This window comes from Panicum virgatum, chromosome 6N (assembly GCF_016808335.1).
Source record: "Panicum virgatum strain AP13 chromosome 6N, P.virgatum_v5, whole genome shotgun sequence".
Lineage (NCBI taxonomy): Eukaryota > Viridiplantae > Streptophyta > Magnoliopsida > Poales > Poaceae > Panicum > Panicum virgatum.
In genome coordinates, this window is record NC_053150.1 from 2,638,296 (window position 1) to 2,659,361 (window position 21,066).

Consider the following 21,066-nt stretch of genomic DNA (forward strand, 5'->3'; position numbering starts at 1 on the left):
AGCTGCGTCTTGGAAATAAAATTACAGTCAACAAGAATACATATGTATGCCATAAGGAAGAGGTTTTATAAAGATGGGTTACCTGGTTGGTGTTAGACTCTGATGGACTCGGGGAAACTTGTGCTAATTTTTTAATAACTCACCTTGTGATCATCTTCCTTTTCTTAGTTGGGACTCGGGGGGCAGCACTTGCAGAGGTTTGTCTTCGTTTATAAGCCGACTGGAGTAAGTCTGGCTGAGCAACCATTATTACTTTCTTCATTGATGGAGATCCCTTGCAAAAGAGGACATCAGGAGCAGTTGGAAGAAAGTGGAATGGTTCCCCGTTATTGGCTGCAGGTTCTGGACCATCTTGTTGCTATAAGCAAAGTGAGTAAGGATTAGCCAAGAGAAAGGGATAGAGGATTTAGAAAGAATAAAAGCACGGATTCAGTACCTCTTCCTCGGGGATTGCATATTCAAGATCAATTTGCTGCAGTAGAGGGTCTAAAGCTCTTCTGAAAATGTGAGTTTTCCACATTTCCCACCAAGTGTTAAAGCCGATTGATGAGGAAGTGAAGGACAGATCGGCTGGTATTGGAATGTGGAGGTTGTCAAACATGCTGTAGCATCTTGAGATGGAGAGACCATAAGGCAGATCGGCTCTACTCTCCACCAAGTGGTTAATATGGAAGTGGGGTGGGACTTGTCCTAAGCCAAATTGCCGAGCTGCTATGACTGGTTGATAGGTTTCATAGCCTGGTTTGATAATTCTATTGGATGTACTCATGCCAACGGGGAGGAAACCAGGTCGAATCATCAGGGAATATAGAAGCCGAGTGTTGTCGTCATCGGCAAAACTATCCAGTCTAAAGGTAGTTGGGTTCTCAAAGGATTCAGATTCAGTGAATGGAAAATAGAGTGGATTGTCTAGTCCTTTGTAGAAAATTCTCAACCAGTTTGCTGCATCTGTTGGATTTAGTCTACTGCCAGGGAGGCTGAATAGGGCTTGGCCATAGCTAGTGCATCAAATTGGCTTGCCGTTTTCGTCGGGAAAGGAGTTCTTGGTAAGGCTTTGAAAGTTTGCGATTTGATGCTGAAAGTAAAGTTGTGCCCGTAACTGAATGAACCACCAAGGGCCTCCAGTTCTGAGTTTCCTTTGGTTGAGCAAATTGGTTGTCATCAGGTGGAGACATCTGTATGTTTCCCCAAGGAAAAGTTTGCCTAGGCCGGTGCGGTTGCCATGGGCCAGGTGGTAGGCCAAAGGAAGGTAATTCTTAGTTGGAGCTAAAGAAGGACCACAGAAGATGAAATGTTCTAACCAAAGATTTAAAAAGGATGTGTGTTCCTTTTCAGTCACTGGACCTTTTGTTTTCATGTGCTGGTTCATGTAAGTGCCCCAGTTTGTGCAGTTCGCCTTGGACGAAAGTTTAAAGGGGACTTATGTCATTTTTTGGGCAGCAGGATTAGGAGATCCAATGTCTAGGCCAGTGATCATGGTGACATCTAGCAGAGTAGGGGTCATGGGACTGTGGCCAAAGAAGAAACAGTTCAGGGCATCAGACCAGAAATAACCGATGGTTTTCAGAAGATTCTCATCTTTGTCAAGGGGTGATAATGATAAGCTAAGTGCATCGGCTATGTTCAATTCCTGCCACAAGGGCATATAAGTTTTTTCTACTCTGCTATACCATGTAGTCCAACTCTCAGGAGGGTTAGGCCAGACTCTTAAGCAGTCGGCCCAGAGGTTCAAATCAATGTTTTGACTCACGAAAGGAATCCTATTTGCTTCACAGGAGATTAAATCTGTAGGATTTTCATAAGTTCGAGGGCCAAGACAAAAGGATTTGGGATTGGAAGGATGCGGTAGAAGAATGTCTGACACTTGAAGTTCAGAGATTCAGAAATTTACATGTGGTGTCATATTTCAGAGTTTAATTTGTTGGAGGTTCATCAAGCTGAAGAAAGTTAGAAGGGCAGGTTGAATATTACCTTTAGGCCGCAGATTGCCGCATCATTGGTTGCAGACTTTGTCGTCTGAGCTGCAGAATCCGCCATGGTTCAGATCTGCTGATTTAGGGTTTGGTTGTTTTGCGGATTCTGGTTCGAATTCTGGATGATTTTTCGAGTTTTGCTCGAATTTATGGAGCGGGGTTCTCAAATTATGCTCGGACTTGGAGTGTCTATTATGAGTCAGATTCAGAGTGGAAGTGGTGTTCTGTTCTTATGTGGATTGCTTCCAATTTTGAATTCCGTCGGCTCTTGGACATTAGTAAAGCCTGATGCGATGCCATCGGCTTTTTTGGGTGAGATCCAAACACACAAGATGGAAAAAAGACTTCATTAAAGATTGGATTTTTACAAGCGAGAAGCCGATTTGACAAAGGATAATTCCTTCGGCTTTACAATCCTACTTCTACTCTACCACCTACACCTACTGCTCGTAGGTACCGAGTACCTACGGCGCTTGGGGCTTCGGACCGCCGCATCTCCGCCGTCGCTGTCGTCGTCGCTGGCGCCGTCGAAGGCGCTGCTGCCGCCGTCGGTCTCGGCATCGTCTCTCCAGCCGCCGCCACCGCCGCTCTCTTCCTCGCTGTCCTCCTCAGAGGACCCGAGGAACCGGAAGGGCTTTCCGCCCATCGGCTCTTCGTCGCTGGAGGGGGAGCTGATCTCCTCTTCCGAGGATGCAGAAAGGTCTGAAGAAAAAGGGGAAGAAGGTGGAGAAGAAGAAGAGTGGCCGATGGTGTTGGAGCCGGAAGAGGAGGAGATCGCCATGGCTACTGGCTACTGAAGGTTGGGGTTTTTTCTGTGCTACTTGGCTTTGGGAGGAAGATAAGTTTGCTGTGAAGAGAGTCGATTCGGGATGAGATTAAATAGTAAAAGATGGAAGACGGATCGGCAGTTTCACATTCTACGAGGAGCCAGTTGCAGAGACGTTGCGTCTTCCTTGGTGGTTGCAGTGTGTTTTAATGAGCATTAACGGGAAGATGAAGCGACGGAGTGGTTTTGGAATTATCATTGCCAAAACTAGGGGGGCATGTGTTATCGCCATAAATTAACAGCGTTAATTAATGGGCCGTAAGTGAGTTGGGCTTAATGAAGAAATTGAAGGAGGCTTACGAATCGGCTCCTGCGTGAGCATTTGGGCCATGTGGGCCGTGTATCCTTAGATTTAGTTCAGCTTGAGTTAGAGATAGAGTCCGATATGGACACATTAGTTTAGATTGTTTCCCAAGTCTCCGGACTATAAAGATGTACCCTATGTTATTCGTAAAGAAAAGAACGTCATCACGTTTGCAATCAACAACTCTCGGCGCATCGCCACCCCTAATCTTAGGGTTTCATCCAAGTAAGCGCCATGCTGCCCTTATCGCTTCTTGTGATCAGGGCAGCGTTTTTCTTGCTTTTACCTTGGTATTACTCGTACTGAAGCGTTTTTTATGGCGAGTAATGCTAGTTATCCTGATGTCGTAGTATGGCTTTTAGTAGATTTATTGTGCTTTTGTTGCTTACCATCTACGAATATCATGTTGTTTCTGTGCAGTCACGTTTCAATCTTATGCTAATTCTTGTTGCGTAGAGTTAGTCGCATGGAAACAACACCCTGCTTCTTTTCCATCTAGTAGATCCAATCTGCTACGGTTTGCTCTTGTACATAAGAGTTGGTGTAATATTTGCTAGATTAGGCCTTGCAAACGGGTTGGATGACCCGGTGGCATATTAGATGCTTTGCCTTAGTCTTAATAGGAATTGATCCAGGAATCGGCTTTAACTTGTTCTTAGGCCTCTATTCTGGTTAGGGTTTAGTTATTTATTGCGTTCATTAGGCCTAATTACGTGTAGGATGTTCCGATCCGGCAGTGAAGCTTTTACTGTCGTGGATTAGATTAACTAGATTTAATTGAACCAGCTTTACAGTTATTTGCTTTATTCATCAAATATCCGGATGTAAACAGATCCAATCTGACACCGGGACTCGACCAGCTCTTTAAAGCCGAAGCAAGAGTCGTCCCGGGGAGCCGACCACGGCTCGGACTTATGTTTCCACGTGTTTGTGTATGCAGGCAAATCGTTGCAAGCACGTTCGCACCTTCCTGATCAGGTATAGGTCAGGTGGCACGCCCTGCGTCTTCAGAAGCCGCGGCGTGTGCTATAATTGCGGGCTGTTGATGAGGGAGTAATGCCTGCCAGCGCCCCGGGGTCGGTGCGTGGGGTCCGACGGGGCTTTCGCGTGCCGTGTTGGTTAGGTCCACCTTGCAAGGTTAAATCGAATCGATTCGCCGTCAGTTGCTCTCGGACATGGGCACCTTGATCACTGCGTCGCATCGTAGTGTTATGACGGAATGATGAGTATATTTATATACATATGATAATGAACATATCGAACTATTATGAATTGCACCTCTATGATTGCTATAGTTAGTTTGAGCAAATACTGGACTATAGTTAATTTATATAGAATCTGGAGCTAAAATATGGAAATTAAGGATTTACTTTAGTCGCTGTTTTCTGCAAATTAAGCACCAGCCAAAGGCCTTGCATGTCTAGATATGTGGGCTAGGTTATTCCCACTGGTCGAGTAAGTCTTGTTGAGTATTAGTTGCTCAGGGTTTTTGTTGAAATATTATTTCAGGGCACTCAGGCGTAGACTTGTGTCCCTGCTGCATCAAGTTCATCCGTCGGGACGCAGAGGGATGGGAGGTTGTGGAGCCAGACACTTAGTTAGGGGTCGCCTCGGCTTATAAGTGTGGTAGTCGTAGACTCTTACCTCTGTTCGAACCTTAGTTTTAGTAACGCAAAGTGTGTAAATTATGTATGTTTTAAACTTAGTTTGTAAAATTTACGGTTGAGTCTTGTGTATATTGTTGTATTTTCGAATGTATGTCGTATTTGTACCATCTGCGCCCACCTTCGCGTGGGACTATCGGTGTTGTTTCGATCGGGACGTGGGTTGAGAAAGGATCGCCAAATTAAGTCGTTAAGCTATTGCGCCCGATGTGTTCAAATGACGGCCATTATGCTTAATTAGAGTTTGAATTTGGCGGTTCCGTCACAGCTGGTATCAGAGCCGAAATGCACCGAGGGTGGTACAGGCATGACAAATTTCAAGTTTTTCCAAAAATATAAAAATGAATTTTAGCGTAGGGCGAGCATGCATCATATTTTTGGTTGTGTTTTGGGCTTTGTCTCGTAGGAGTTGTTGGGAGTGTGAGTTTATGGCCCTAAGGACCTTTGTAGACGAAGCTCGGGTCGTAAGGTTTCATAGACTTGTCGTGAAGGGTTACAGAAGTGTCGTCGGCCGGGCCGAAGACACTGTCTGGTAGTTCAAAACGTGTCCAGCGGACAGTCCGGTCATGACACGCGGATGGTCCGCCGACCATTAAGGAAGAACACGCAGAACCATCCGAAACTGAGTTGGGTTGACAGTTTGTAAAGCGGACGGTCCGCCTAATCTCAGCGGACGGTCCGGTTAACAAGATTCTTGTACAGCGGACGGTCCGCTCTGGTACACCGGACGGTCCGCCGTACATTTTTCGGCTGGACCAGGGGAGATCGGTCAGACAGTCTGGTTGAGCCGATCGAACCGCCTGGCCCCGCCTGCAAGCATTACACTGAATTCTTTTTAAAGCTATACATTCTGCAATGTGTCATGTGTAGAGAGATTAGTTACCATCGGGATTGTTTTAATTAACCTGGATGATGGAACTAATCTTGTCATGGTTAAATGCAGAATGGCAGCACCCCCGAACCCCCTGATTTGGTTCCGGCCATTTCGGCCATACTTACTGGGCGTGATGAGCAGACGGCACTCCTTCGTCAGCTTGTGGAGCAGGGGGCAACACCACGGCCAGGACACCACCCGCCACCTGTTCCTGGGTACCAGGAGTTCCTGAGGACCCAGCCGCCACTGTTTCACAAGGCAGACGAGCCGTTGGAGGCCGACAGCTGGCTTAAGACCATAGAGTCCAAGTTCACTCTGTACCCATACAATGAGGGGGACAAGGCAGCATTTGTAGCTCAGCAGCTCAGGGGTCCCACATGTACGTGGTGGGACAACCATGTGGCCATATTTCCTGCTGGCACTCGATTCACTTGGGCAGAGTTCTAAGAAGCTTTCAAGGCACATCATGTCCCCGCAGGGGTGATCAGAAGGAAGCTTACGGAGTCCTTGGCTCTGAAGCAGGGCAACAGTAATGTGATGCAATATGCCCAGAATTTCAACATGCTCTCACAGTACGCCGGGTACCACGTGGACACGGATGAGAAGAAGCAGGCTTGCTTCAGGCAGGGGCTTAGCAGCAAGCTCCAAGATCGCCTGGCAATGTTCAAATTCAACACTTTTAGTGAGCTAGTGAATGGGGCTATCGTTCAAGAGGACGTCCATCTAGCTCATAAAACAGAAAAGAAGAGAAAGTCATCGGCAGTGGGGTCTTCTAGCAGTGCTCCTCAGAGGTTTCGCCTGGTGTAGTCGGGTCTGCAGCGTGCCCCCTTTTGGCACCAGCCACCGCAGTAGTGGGGATACAGGCCCCCTCAGTACACTCAGCCACAGGGGATAGTCAGGCCTCCTTCCCCTCAGCAGAATGAGCAGAAGGTATGGGTGCAGCAGCCGGGGGTGCGCCCCAATTTGTTTCCGTGTTACAACTGTGGGCAGATGGATCACTTTGCACGGAACTGCCCGATGCCACCAAAGCAGGGCCAGCAGTCCGGTCAGCAGAGCCAGAAGCAGAATGTGGCTCATTTCAAGCCGGGGTAAGTGCACTACACCACCCTCGAGGGTATTCCTGAGGGAGCTCCAGTGATGGCGGGTACGTTTTCTGTAAACGATCATCCCGTCACCATATTGTTTGACTCTGGGGCATCTCATACATTCATTAGCAAGGAGTGCGCCATTAGGCTAGGATTGAAAATAGAAAACATGCCAAATCCATACAATATTCATTCGCCCGGGGGTCAATTAACTACCAACCAAATTGTCAGTCGAGTGCCTCTCCAGTTACAAGGAAAAGGATTTATAGCACATCTTATAGTACTCCCAACTCAAAGAGTGGATATTATACTTGGCATGAACTGGATGAAGGAACAAGGAGTTCTTTTAGACACTAATGCACATTCTGTGCACATAAAACCATCTGACCATGGGTCTATGACCTTATCTTTAAAGAGCCTTGAGTCAACCACTTCCACTGTGAATCACACTGAGGGCAAGGCTTTGGCTGACATACCAGTGGTGTGTGAGTACCCGGATGTTTTTCCGGAGGATTTACCCGGGATGCCACCGGATCGCAATGTTGAATTTGCAATTGAATTGCAACCGGGAACGGCACCAATTTCCCGAAGGCCTTATCGGATGCCACCCAATGAACTGGTGGAATTAAAGAAGCAATTGCAAGAGCTGCTCGACAAAGGCTATATTCATCCTAGCACTTCGCCCTGGAGCTGTCCAGCATTTTTTGTTAAAAAGAAGGATCAAAGTCTCAGGTTGTGTGTGGACTATAGACTTCTGAATGCCGTCACAATCAAGAATAAATATCCACTTCCCCGGATTGATATTTTGTTTGATCAGCTATTCGGGGCCAAAGTGTTTTCCAAGATTGATCTCCGCTCGGGTTATCATCAGATTAAAATCCGAGCCGAAGATATTCCTAAGACGGTTTTCTCTACCAGATATGGACTTTATGAATATCTGGTGATGTCCTTCGGGTTAACAAACGCTCCGGCACATTTCATGTATCTCATGAACTCGGTATTCATGCCTGAGCTGGATAAATTTGTCGTGGTTTTCATTGACGACATTCTTATATATTCCAAGAATGAAGAAGAACATGCTGAGCACCTTCGCATTGTTCTCAAGCGTCTCAGAGAGCCCAAGTTATATGCTAAATTCAGCAAAAGAGATTTCTGGCTCAAGGAGGTTCAATTCTTGGGCCATATTATATCTGAGGCAGGTATTTCTGTGGACCCCAGCAAAATTCAAAACGTATTGAATTGGAGGACTCCAGAGTCTGTTTCAGATATCCGGAGTTTTCTTGGGCTAGCAGGTTATTATCGCCGGTTTGTACCGGATTTCTCCAAAATTTCTAGGCCCATGACAGAATTGCTTAAGAAAGGGGTGAAATTTGTTTGGGACGACAAATGTGATCAGGCTTTCCAGACGTTGAGAAAGCTTTTAACGTCGGCCCCTGTCTTGGCTCAGCCAGACATTACTCGTCCTTTTGATGTTTACTGTGATGCATCAGGTACGAGTCTTGGCCGTGTTCTCATTCCTGCCTTTGGCTTAGCCAGATATTGCTCTGGCCTTGACATTTTTCTGTAATGCATTAGGTACGGGCCTCGGCTGCGTCCTTATGCAAGAACAGCGGGTGATTGCTTATGCTTCGAGAGCCCTCAGGCGGCATGAGGAGAATTATGCTACTCATGATTTGGAGCTTGCAGCAGTGGTGCATGCATTAAAAATCTGGTGCCATTATCTTCTTGGCAATTCTGTTCACATATACTCAAACCACAAGAGTCTTAAGTATATCTTCACCCAGAGCGAGCTGAATTTGCGCCAGAGACGGTGGCTAGAGTTAATTAAGAATTATGACCTAGAGATTCATTACCACCCGGGCAAGGCAAATGTTGTTGCCGATGCATTGAGTCGCAAGGCAAGTTGCAACTGCGTCTCAGCTACAGTTTTGCATGAAACTTTGTGTCAAGAAATGGAGAAGATGAATTTGGCTATTGTAGCTGAGGGTACTCTTGCTAACATTGTCCTCACTCCAACTCTTCGAGATCAAGTTATTGCGGCTCAGAAAGACAATATTGGCATGGAAAAGATTAGGCAAAGACTCAGAGAAAATGACCCTCAAGTGGCATGCTTCCATTTAGATGGCGAGGGTGTTTTATGGTTTAAGAACCGGATGGTGGTACCTAAGGATTTAGAACTCCGGAAACAAATTCTTGATGAGGCTCACCTTTCTAGGTATTCCATTCACCCGGGCAGTACCAAAATGTATCAAGATCTCAGGCAGCAGTTCTGGTGGACTAGGATGAAACGTGAGGTCGCCAAATATGTGTCCGAGTGCGATATCTATCGAAGAGTCAAAGCAAGTCATCTCAGACCTACTAGTATGCTACAACCATTGGATATCCCTTCGTGGAAGTGGAAGGATATTAGTATGGACTTCATTGTTGGTTTGCCTCCCACGACAAAGGGATATGACTCTATTTGGGTTATCGTTGACCGCCTTACCAAATCCGCTCATTTTCTTCCAGTGAAGACCCGTTATTCATCTCACCAATATGCTGAGATAGCTCGGATTGTGAGTCTTCATGGTGTACCCAAGACAATCATATCAGATAGAGGCTCACAGTTTGTTGCACGTTTTTTGGAACAGTTGCATGCATCTCTGGGTACTCAGCTTATTCGCAGCTCTGCCTATCATCCTCAGACCGATGGTCAAACTGAGCGAATCAATCAAATTCAGGAGGATATGCTTAGAGCCTGTGTACTCTCTTACAACAAGAAATGGGATGAGTGCCTACCTCTGGCAGAATTTTCTTACAATAACAGTTATCAAGAAAGCATCAGAATGGCCCCGTTTGAGGCACTATATGGACAGAGATGTAGAACTCCCGTGAATTGGTCAGAAGCCGGGGAAAGGAATGTGTTCAGCCCTGAGATGGTCAGTGAGGCAGAAGAACAAGTCCGGTTTATACAGGAGAATTTGAAAATAGCACAATCCCGGCAGAAAAGTTATGCGGACAAGAAACGTCAGTCCGTCTCATTCCAAGTGGGAGACCATGTTTACTTGCAGGTATCTCCAATGAAAGGAGTCCAGCGATTCAGAGTAAAGGGAAAGCTCGCCCCTCGCTAAGTTGGGCCTTTTCCTATCATTGAGCGGTGTGGGCCGGTAGCATATAGCCTGGAACTTCCTGCCCAATTATCCGCGGTTCATAATATTTTCCATATCTCTTAGCTCCGGAAATGCCTCCGTGTTCCATAAAAGGTGATTGACATAGAAAAGTTGCAACTGGAGCCCGATCTTGTCTATCCGGAATATCCAATCAAAATTGTTGATCAAAAGACCAGGGTTACTCGGAATCAAACCAGTGATTTCTATAAAGTGCAATGGAGCAATCACTCCGAGTGGGAAGCCACTTGGGAAATAGAAGAATTTGTTCAATCCAAATGTCTTGAGTTGCTACAAGTCTATCGAGGTAACTAACAATTCGCTCTTGCTTCAATTTTTGAACCGCCATTAAAAATCTCGGGACGACATTTCTATTAGGTGGAAGGATTGTAACACCGCGCCGAGCGGACAGTCCGCTAGGGAGCGGCGGACGGTCTGCCAGAGTAACGCCCAGATATTTAGCTGGATGTGGGCCCAGTCGTCCTCTCCTCATTCCTCCTTCCTTCCATCGATCAGAGACGAGCGGAGCTCGTCCGCTCGCCCCGTCGTCGCCCCCTTCCATCGATCTCCCTCCTCCGGTCACCAAACCTCGATTCCTTGCGCGAGCACCTTCCCCAGCACCTCCTACACCTCCTCCAACCCCCAGCCGGCTTCTCCCCAGCCGGAATCGCCCCGCCACCGCCGGTCACCATTGGAGCCGCTTGAAGCTTTGCTCTACCGTCGATCTGCTTCTCCGGTCGTCCTCCGCCCGAACCAACCGTCGGAATGGATTCGTGGTGAGTTACTTGTGCTCCCCGGCCCTTTTTCCCCTTCCATGGTGCGCCGCCGGTGCCGGTGAACGGCCGCCGCCACCGCCGCCGCGCTTGCTGCCGCCTATAGAGCGGTGTCAAAGATATGAACTGCGGACGGTCCGCCTAGCAGGGCCGGACAATCCGCAGGTCAAGTTAGAAGTTGTCCAGAGATGATGTTGTCTCTGGTATTTTCGTAGAATTGAACTGCGGACGGTCCGCTATTGGAGAGCGGACTGTCCGCCGTAGAGATCAAAATTTGTCCAGAGACGATGTTGTCTCTGGTGGGGTTCGTAGGATTGAACTGCGGACGGTCCGCTATTGGAGAGCGGACAGTCCGCCGTATAGTCTAGAGTTTTGTCCAGAGACGGTATCGTCTCTGGTGGATTTGGCAGAGTGAACTGCGGACGGTCCGCCAAGGGGGGCCGGACGGTCCGCCGTTAGGATTAGAAATTCGTCCAGAGACGTCGTTGTCTCTGGTGGATTGGCGTAGGTGTGTTGTGGACAGTCCGCTAAGGGTGAGCGGACAGTCCGCAGTATAGATTTGAAATTTGACCAGAGAAGTAGTCGGTTCTGGTGGGATTGCAGAAGTGTGTTGCGGACAGTCCGCTACTGAGGCGCGGACAGTCCGCCAGTTAGTCTAGAAATTCTCCAGAGGCGATGGAAGTTCTGGTGGGTCTGCGAAGTTGAACTGCGGACGGTCCGCCCTTCGGTGGTGGACAGTCCGCTGGACATTTTATTTTGGGTATAGTGATTATGTAGTTTGGGTTGCACTCAATCATTTCATATGCATTCGTGTAGCATCCGCAGCTGAGGGCGCCGTATTTGAGGTGATTGCGGCACCGCAGGAGCAGCCGGAGCAAGCCCAGGAGGAGAGGCGTGAGAACCCGGCCCAAGGCCCGTCTGACCCCAGCTTTGAGCAGCAGCCCAAAGGCAAGCCCCGGTGCACATCCTATTATTTTAAATTATGACACCTATATATGTATTTATTACTTGTGCATTACGTTTAGGAGTTGTTTGAAACCCTAGTTGCATGAACCCTAGGTTTCCTTGAGTTATACTAGTATGTATAGAATGATAGAAATGCTATGCTAGATAGGGTTCGGTAGAAGTCGAGTAATTTTTGGTTACTTGCGAGATATAGAAAAGTTTTATGTTCCCATATATGAGTTATTCATCTTGGGATGAAAGTCTTGGAATGAAAGAATGAACAGAATCTATCGGGCGGAAGAGGTGTAGTTCCGCCTGTGTCGGTTAAGGACCGAGCCGTTGTTGGCCCTGCTGATCATGTTTGAACTGTACTACCACATGCCGGGAGTAGGAGGTAGTCAAAACCGGTAAGCCGAGTACTGCCTCACCTCGAAAGTACAGGACTCCATCTCACCTCCTGGGGTAGTCGAGTAGTCGCGGAGAAATGGGGATGCATATGTTTACTTTTGGTGGTCTCACGTTGAGCTCGGCTGACCATATGATGGTGGGGCGGTCCTGTAGTTCGAGGCGGGGAGGGGAAGGGTAGGTGCGTGGGGTCCGACGGGGCTTTCGCGTGCCGTGTTGGTTAGGTCCACCTTGCAAGGTTAAATCGAATCGATTCGCCGTCAGTTGCTCTCGGACATGGGCACCTTGATCACTGCATCGCATCGTAGTGTTATGATGGAATGATGAGTATATTTATATACATATGATAATGAACATATTGAATTATTATGGATTGCACCTCTATGATTGCTATAGTTGGTTTGAGCAAATACTGGACTATAGTTAATTTATATAGAATCTGGAGCTAAAATATGGAAATTAAGGATTTATTTTAGTCACTGTTTCTGCAAATTAACCATCAGCCAAAGGCCTTGCATGTCTAGATATGTGGGCTAGATTATACCCACTGGTCGGGTAAGTCTTGCTGAGTATTAGTTGCTCAGAGCTTTTGTTGAAATATTATTTCAGGGCACTCAGACGTAGACTTCTGTCCCTGCTGCGTCAAGTTCATCCGTCGGGATGCAGAGGGATGAGAGGTTGTGGAGCCAGACACTTAGTTAGGGGTCGCCTCGGCGTATAAGTGTGGTAGTCGTAGACTCTTACCTCTGTTCCCACCTTAGTTTCAGTAACGCAAAGTGTGTAAATTATGTATGTTTTAAACTTAGTTTGTAAAACTTACGGTTGAGTCTTGTGTATATTGTTGTATTTTCGAATGTATGTCGTGTTTGTACCATCTGCGCCCACCTTTGCGTGGGACTATCGGTGTTGTTTCGATCGGGACGTGGGTTGAGAAAGGATCGCCAAATTAAGCCGTTAAGCTAATGCGCCCGATGTGTTCAAATGACGGCCATTACGCTTAATTAGAGTTTTAATTTGGCGGTTCCGTCACATTAGTGCAGTTCCAACATCTGCACTATTAGGACCTTTGTTTCAAAAAAGTTCTTTCTTAAAAAATTTAAAATAGTGTCATAAAAGTCACAGCTTCAACAGTCACATACTTAGTCTGGTCGTCTGCAACCGAAGTGTAGCATTTTGTAGTTTCCACAAGGCTGAAGTTACTTTACCCTGAAATGAACACCCACCCAGCCTTGACTGCAGGCTAAATTCTTTTTTTTTCTGGAACATGAAGTCACTTTTTTGCTTGCTTGCTTGCAGCTGCAAATGATATAACCATTTTAAATATAAGGTGAGATCTGATAGTCTTCTTGCTCATGGTGAGCATTATTGAGTTGGCATGCACGCGTGGTTTCTGCCTGATTGGCACTGCGCCATTGCTAATTAGCAAAAACTAGTCTATCCAATCCGTGCTCCGCACGAGCTAATTAGAATTAATATAAAAATAATGTCAATAATTATAATTATCTATCTCATGCCTTTTTCCATCTATTAAATATTCTAACACCTACTCTAAAATATATATTTATTAATATCTAGTTACAATAAATTTTATTTTGCATCACACCATAATAGCTATTCGATATATATTTAGTTGAACTATTTGTTTGCGAATTGGGATTCTTATCTCTTCCATCATACATGAATATATAGTGCCATATATCGTTGGTAGTATTTTTATATAAACAATAATACAAATAATATATTAATAATAATAGAAATAGTAATTTAGAATTTTATATTGGTGCACTTTAATATTTAGATTCAGATTTAGGAGTAATTTAACTTGTAATAATTATGATATAATTGGATCATTGTTATGCAAATTTAGGGGGATATTTGTATTATTTTTATAATGACATGTGTGGGTAATTTATATAAAGATTAGGGGTTACTTTAGATTTTTTTAATGGCAGAGGTGGGTAATTTAGATACATATTTAAATGTTACTTTAGTCTATTTTCATAATGGCACAGGGGGTAATTTATTCGGAAAGATAACAGATCTGATGGTTATTATAATTAAAGTTGTTGGATTGATGGCCGGATGTTTCTAATTTTTGCGAGAATTTATAAAATTTTTCTATTTTTTAAAGTGTCCACCTAGGATCGTAGGTGGCTTCATGTGAAGGCTTCAAAGGAGCTTGCAATTAGTAATAGTAAGATCATAGCACACTTAGCAGGTCTAATGACTTAAACTGTAAACTAATAGTACATTTTAATCAAGGCAAAATGTACGCGGCAATGAGCACAAAGTCTCCAACCTGTACTTGTTTTCGGCTTGATCAAGAATGACATTCTGCAGCGTGTTGCGCACAATGCCTAACAAAGAATAGGGAATGTTTACAGGGAATTTCATGGTATTAATTCCTTACACTATTGTGATGAGTGCCTTGACTGAAATCACACTTGTACAAACCGTTGGTGTTGAAAATACGTCAGAGGTATACTAGCTAGTTCGAGATGATGATGTGCACTTGCTTGGACATTTGCATCCACTGTTCGACGCCGTGTTCTAAGGGTAAGACTATTCTGCAGACGTACCGTGCGGTTACATTCTTCAGTGTTCGGCTGGTGGTTCCAGCTCCAGCGCTACAGTATTTTCTTCTCACATTATTCCAGCTCCAGCCTCCAGCCACCAGCCAGGTAACAGTGTTTATCTCCGCGTGTTGACCGACGTTGACACCTGTGGTTGTCGATCTTCTATCTCCATGCCCGGCCCGTTTATACATAGAGGCGGGTCATCCTGAACACAGCCAATTCTCAAACTTCTCCGCTCGTTGAGCTCTCCGGCCACTACACTGCAATATGGGCTACTCCAACACCATGTTGGCTCTGCTCACACTTGCATCCCTGTGGGCGGCAGAAGCACGAGCATCAGCAGTTGCAAGGAGAGGGTCTCTTCGCCACCTGGCCACCGTCCACAAAGCCATGGCCAGAAGGTTAGAGACTAGCAGATCCCTGCAAAGCCATGGTGCCCGTACAACTTCTTCCAATGGCACCACCCTTCCCTCGGCTGCCACGCTCGCGGGCTGCCCAACGAGCTGTGGCAACCTGAGCTTTGAGTACCCATTCGGCGTAGGACCTGGTTGCTTCCGAGGTCCTGACTTCAGGCTCTTTTGCAACAGCACCGGTCAGCCTCCTAAACTGTTCTTACACGACGGCACCATAGAGGTTTTAGACAGTATTGAGGTAGCCGGTTTTGATCTCCTTGATACCTTCAGCTACAACCTTCTTCAAGTCTCCTTTTCCCAAACAATCCCTATAAGATCCGGAGTTGATGTCTATAACATGTCACTCAAGCCTCCAGGGAATTCCTTTTCGATTATGATGGGCCTGATGGTTCACGTCATCGGCTGCGATTTGGATGTACTCTTAAAAGATCAGGACACGGGTTCCTTCAGCCCGCTTTGCACCGTCACCTGCCCCAACAAAACGGTTGCAGAGATGGTGTACACGCAGGACTGTGATGCCGGAGGCTTTTGCTGCGGCGAGCTTTCTGGAACAACTGCTCAAGCTCTTGAGTTCCAGTTTGTGCCTCACAAAAGAGGTGTGACTGAAAAAGTCTCAAATTTAAGCATCCTGTGGGATAGAATCAACATAACTGTCATGGTTCCCCTGGTGTGGAGCATCGCCGACCACACAAGATGCCCCGAGGGAGAAGACAGGAGGAGCACCGCTTGTGTTAGCGAGCACAGCCATTGCGAGAGTCCAGTGCTTCGGGATGCTGGTTATGCCTGCCGGTGCGACAAAGGATACCAGGGGAATCCTTACATCCTCGATGGCTGCACCACTGATGAAGGTGATTTTTCATATAACAAAGCTCATGCAATAACCACCAGCAGTGAATTATTTTGAATCGCCTTCCCTTTCGTTCTTCTCTTATACATGTCAGATTAACCAATTCCTTGAAAGAATAACTTGCTTCTTTTACAATTATTCAATTCAGCTTCACCAATCTGCATTGTTCTTTTTAATTTGTTTGATAGGACTACTATTACCCCTTCTGTGTGTTACCATTGATCACTTCAGTGATTTTAGTTTTTTGCATGGCAACAGGGTATAATCCGAAACCACTGAAGGAGGATTGTTCTCACCAGTGTGGGAACATTACTGTCCCATTTCCTTTTGGCCTAGAAGAAGGTTGCTCTGCAAGGAGATTTTTCCAGCTCAACTGCTATGACCCGGCACATTCGGTCCTCCAATACAATGACCTCTTTCGTGTGACTAACATAAATGTGACCGAGGGTCTTGTCGGCATCAAAATCGACTCAAGTTTGGTAGACGCACAATTTAGTATAATACTGAAGATGATGACGTCTTCCAAAGAACCTGACCTGTTTGTTGACCCTTTGGAATCAGCCTCTTTCCAGTGGGCTGTTGCTAATCTGACCTGCCAACTGGCGAAACAGAACACATCCGGATATGCTTGTGTGAGTAACAACAGCACATGCATAAGTGTCATAAGCTCTTCGGAAGACTATGTTGGCTACCGGTGCAAATGCTCAGCTGGTTTTGAAGGAAATCCGTACATCAAAGATGATTGTCACGGTAATCTCTTCCTCCAGGCAAATATTTCACTTTGCTGCACAACATAGGATGCTGCATTTTCACTATGCTCATCGTCATCGACGTCGGAGATCTCTCCCAGCACAAGGAAGGAGGTGAGGCCAGCACGATGTATAGAAAGGGAAGAGACAGGGTGTGTGACACTCTGCATGACACATCACTAGTTAGAGGAGCTATTGAGGTCTTTGACCTCAGTTGGTATATCTAGCAAGCTTAGAGGGCTCAATTGTCATGATTGTAATGTTTTTCCGTGATTCAGTTTTATGTCGCCTTACATCTGAATATGGTTGCAGATATTGATGAATGTCAGCAAACACCTGGGATTTGCGAAGGTATTTGCCACAATACTATTGGAAGCTTCACTTGCACCAAGTGTCCTGGTCATACAATTTATGATGCTAAAACAATGCAGTGTACCTCAACTCCAAAGAGAAATCTCATCCTAGGTGAGGCTCATAATTGGTCAATTTTGCACCAGAAAAGGATTTCTTTTGCAAAACAGAAAAAGGTGAATTTGATATATGCAACTAATAATATTCCAATTGTAGGTATTATAATTGGGCTTAGTTGTGGTTTTGGCATTCTACTATTTGGCTTAAGTGCATTAGTGCTCATTCAAAGATGGAAAAGAAACACTCGGAAGAAACTAAGAAGGAAGTATTTTCAGAAGAATCAGGGCATTCTATTGGAACAACTAATATTGTCCGATGAGAGTGCAAGTGACAAGACAAGGATTTTCTCCTTAGAAGAGCTAGAAAAGGCAACAAATGACTTTGATCCCACACGTATTGTTGGCCATGGAGGGCATGGCACGGTATATAAAGGCATTTTATCTGACCAACGAGTGGTAGCTATAAAGAAGTCCAAGGAAATCAAGGACGGTGAGATTAGCGATTTCATCAACGAGGTTGCAATCCTCTCACAAATAAATCATAGAAATATAGTGAGACTCTTTGGGTGTTGTCTTGAAAGTGAAATTCCCTTGCTAGTATATGACTTCATCACCCATGGTTCTTTACACCAAATTCTTCATGCTAGTTCAAGTAGTGGGTTCTCGTTATCATGGAATGACTGTCTAAGGATCGCCAGTGAAGCTGCAGGAGCTCTATACTATCTCCACTCCGCTGCATCGATATCGATCTTCCATCGGGATGTGAAGTCTTCCAACATACTCCTGGATGCAAACTACACTGCCAAAGTTTCAGATTTCGGTGCTTCAAGATCCGTCCCAATTGACAAAACCCATGTTATTACAAATGTTCAGGGCACATTTGGCTACTTAGATCCTGAATACTACCAGACCGGGAGGCTAAATGAGAAAAGTGATGTTTACAGCTTTGGTGTGGTGCTTCTCGAGCTTCTTCTAAGAAAAGAACCAGTTTTTAGTACTGAATCAGGGATGAAGCAGAACTTGTGCAACTACTTCCTTTCAGAGATGAGAACAAGGTCGAGTACAGAGATAGTAGCTACTGAAGTTCTCCAGGAAGCAACCCAGGAAGAGATTGAGAAAGTCTCCTCCCTTGCAGAGATGTGCTTGAGGCTTCGAGGCGAAGAAAGGCCTACAATGAAGCAAGTGGACATAACACTGCAGCTTCTACTTGCAGAAAGGATGAACTCGTCTCGATCTGACACGGGAGATGACGAGCAAGACATCCAGCCGTTGCTGACAAGAAGAAATGTCGTAGCTTCTCGGCGGCAATCCCTGTCTATTGAACTGGACGACGGGGCTAATGCTGCAGCACCTCAGAGAAGCTACAATGGCTCGAGCTTAGAGCGGGAGTTTCTGTCATCAGCCAGCCTACCTCGTTAGATGCATTGTCTGTGTTTATTACCAGCTAGCATTCCAATGTTTAGCTTTGCTTACTACGACAATCTCAAGTCTTTTTTATATAGAACAATCAAGTCTTGTGTACATCATATATGACTAGAATCTTTTTTTTAATGAAATACGTACTGGTTGCTGTACACAGCACCATCTTGTATAAGAATGTAATGGGCTTTATTCGAACCAAGGTAACTGTTTCAGGCCGAGTGAGCACTTGCTTACATTCTTCCACCTTGGCGCCGCCACCGCCGCGCCGCTCTCCCGCGCGCCAGCCTGACGCGCGGCTGACGAGGGCGACCGAGTCCCTGGCCGCTTATTAGTCCGTGGCTCCGTTCCCCGATCTGGATCGCACGTGCTCGATCCGACCGCTACCCAGGGCCAGGGGAAATACCGTCCACCCCCGGACGGTGTTGGAGCTACCGTCCCCACTGGTCTTTGCCAGGACGCCTCGCTCGCCGTGGCTCGCCGGAGCGCCGCCGCGTCCCTGGAAGCGCTTTCCTAGCCTCAACTTACTCCTTCCCGGTGGCGCCCTTGCTTGCTTCCTCCGGCAGGAACGCGTTGCCCCTGACCTGTGTTTCCGTCTCCCCGATCCCTGAGAGAGACACGGACCATGAAGGACACGCGCCTCGTCCGCCATTGTGTGATTGTGCGACCTGCTCCTCTCTCCAAACTGTACCAGGCTATTCCCCTGTGTTCAGCTTCATCCAGGAAGGCCGGCAACAAAATCCATACCAACATTTTCAGCTACGTTTCAGTCTCCCAAAAGGCTATGATCATCCTACTAGGCTGTAGTGCCAGAAGTTCCGGCTGAGATTTACCGTTTTTGCTCTCTGACTCGGAATGCACCAAACATCGCCCAAACAGTTTCCCGTGCTGGAATCTATGGGTATAGCTGCATAGATGCAGTAGTTTGCTGACAGAGCTATTCCTTGCTTGCAAATACCTAAATTTGGAGAGTGGCATGGTGATGAAGAACATGCCTTGGACCTTTCCTGCACCAACCATTGTCTTTTTACCACACATCTCCGATTGCCCTTGTTTCTGACGTCACTCCATGATTCCACGGTAGGTGTCGAGCAATTGCATACAATGTAAGGCACAAAGATAGCTACCACAATTGCATCATCTTTAAGTGTTGCTTAAATCTTGAGGAATTGCAAATCTGCATCTGACCAGAAGGATGCTGCACATATTCACTAAGCTTGCACATTCACCTTTTTTTTTTGATGAAATTGCACATTCACCTATTTGGTCAGGACCTCATTTCAGTGTCTTTATCTGAACCTTAATACACTGCACAATGACTGCAGGAATAACGACACATTTAGTGCAGTTCCAAGGTTTACACTATTGGGACCTTTGTTTCAAAAAAAAAAAATCTTTCTTAAATATTTACACTAGTGTCATAAAACTCGTAGCTTCCACAGTCACATACTCACATACTTAGTCAGGTCGTCTGCAACCGAAGTGTAGCATTTTGTAGTTTCCACAAGGCTGAAGATACTTTACTCTGGAAAAAAAAACACCCACCCAGCCTTTTGATACTAGCTTACAAATTAAACGAAGAAAATGTTTAGAATTTCCAAGCTCATGTTGGTGCTTTGGAGTTTGTAGAATCGTAGATGTGGTTTCCTTCAAGTAACAACCTGTTCCTTCCATCATTCTGAAGACTAAGGCACACAGACCAATCATCGCTCTCAACACAAGCGGCAGCGATAAAGCATGGGGATTTAGTTTCTACTGAAAACAGGAACAGGAGTGTCTGATGGTACAATGCAAACATGCACCAGCAGACGGGCAGGCGCCGGCGGAGTGGGTGACATGAAGGAAACATTCTGTTCCATGGAAGATGCTGCTGATGAATCTAAAGCTGAAGCAACTTCTTCAGAAGAAGAAAGGATGGACCAGTTGGTTTCGGAGGCAAAGGTGAGGTTGAAGTCGGATGACGAAAATGCAGATAGCTTCAAGGAGAGAGTTGCCACTATCTTTGGACGAGAAGCTGACGAAACCACAAGAGAGTCAAAGTGCCTATGAGGATGACAAACCATCTGATCAGGATCAAGATGATCCTATAGTGTAGAGAAGTGATTAGCTGTTTGCAGGGAAACCAAAACAGTGCGGCGTCAGTTAGAGTGATGCTGCAGTTCATATACTCTGTTTTCTTGAGCTGTGTTTGTTCTGATACAGGGAACATGGATCGAATTGTTTTCTCTGTTAAAATGGCAACTACTGGGCTGCTCTCTTCATTTGGTTCAGTTATGTTATTCATGCCCAAATATGAACCTTGTTCATCGCACATTCAGCACGCAGAGGAGCATGCACACGACGCAGGCTTCTCTTAGCATGCTGAATCCACTTCAAATTCAAAGGCAAAATTCAAGGCTTCTGTTTTTTTTAAAGATATACCCCAAGGGAGACCCCTGAAGTTTTAAGGTGCCGCACCCAGGGTTCGAACTCTGGGTAGGAGCCTCCCAGCCAGTGGTCTTTGCCAATGCACCATGAGCTCCTTGGCAATTCAAGGCTTCTCTTAGCAGGCTTTTCGCATAGCTTCATATTAAACCGAGTATAATAAGAGGTGTAGCGTCTTACGCCAAATTACCATAGTTTTAGAGTGTGTTATTACAATAGTTTTAAAGTGTGTT

At 45.9% G+C, this 21,066-nt stretch overlaps 1 protein-coding gene across 2 annotated transcripts; it reads left to right on the top strand.

Moving 5' to 3' along the window:
* The first annotated feature begins 14,781 nt into the window (after nucleotides 1-14,781).
* Nucleotides 14,782-18,601, top strand: LOC120677555 (putative wall-associated receptor kinase-like 16). 2 transcript variants are annotated; one of them, XM_039958711.1, is made up of 4 exons: nucleotides 14,782-15,832; nucleotides 16,090-16,581; nucleotides 16,893-17,045; nucleotides 17,148-18,601. In XM_039958711.1, exons 1-4 carry the CDS (start codon nucleotides 14,839-14,841, stop codon nucleotides 18,407-18,409), a joined length of 2,901 nt encoding a protein of 966 aa, XP_039814645.1. In that variant the 5' UTR covers nucleotides 14,782-14,838; the 3' UTR covers nucleotides 18,410-18,601. The 2 variants fall into 2 exon arrangements, with proteins under 2 accessions (XP_039814645.1, XP_039814646.1); XM_039958712.1 differs by lacking the exon at nucleotides 16,090-16,581.
* Nucleotides 18,602-21,066: the final 2,465 nt, after the last annotated feature.

What these genes read in the sequence shown, in the direction of transcription:
- LOC120677555 (XM_039958711.1), top strand. Translation starts at nt 14,839, where the DNA reads ATGGGCTACTCCAACACCATGTTGGCTCTGCTCACACTTGCATCCCTG. An exon ending in TGGCTGCACCACTGATGAAG is followed by an intron (nt 15,833 to 16,089) that starts GTGATTTTTCAT and finishes GCATGGCAACAG; the next exon opens with GGTATAATCCGAAACCACTG. An exon ending in AAAGAGAAATCTCATCCTAG is followed by an intron (nt 17,046 to 17,147) that starts GTGAGGCTCATA and finishes TTCCAATTGTAG; the next exon opens with GTATTATAATTGGGCTTAGT.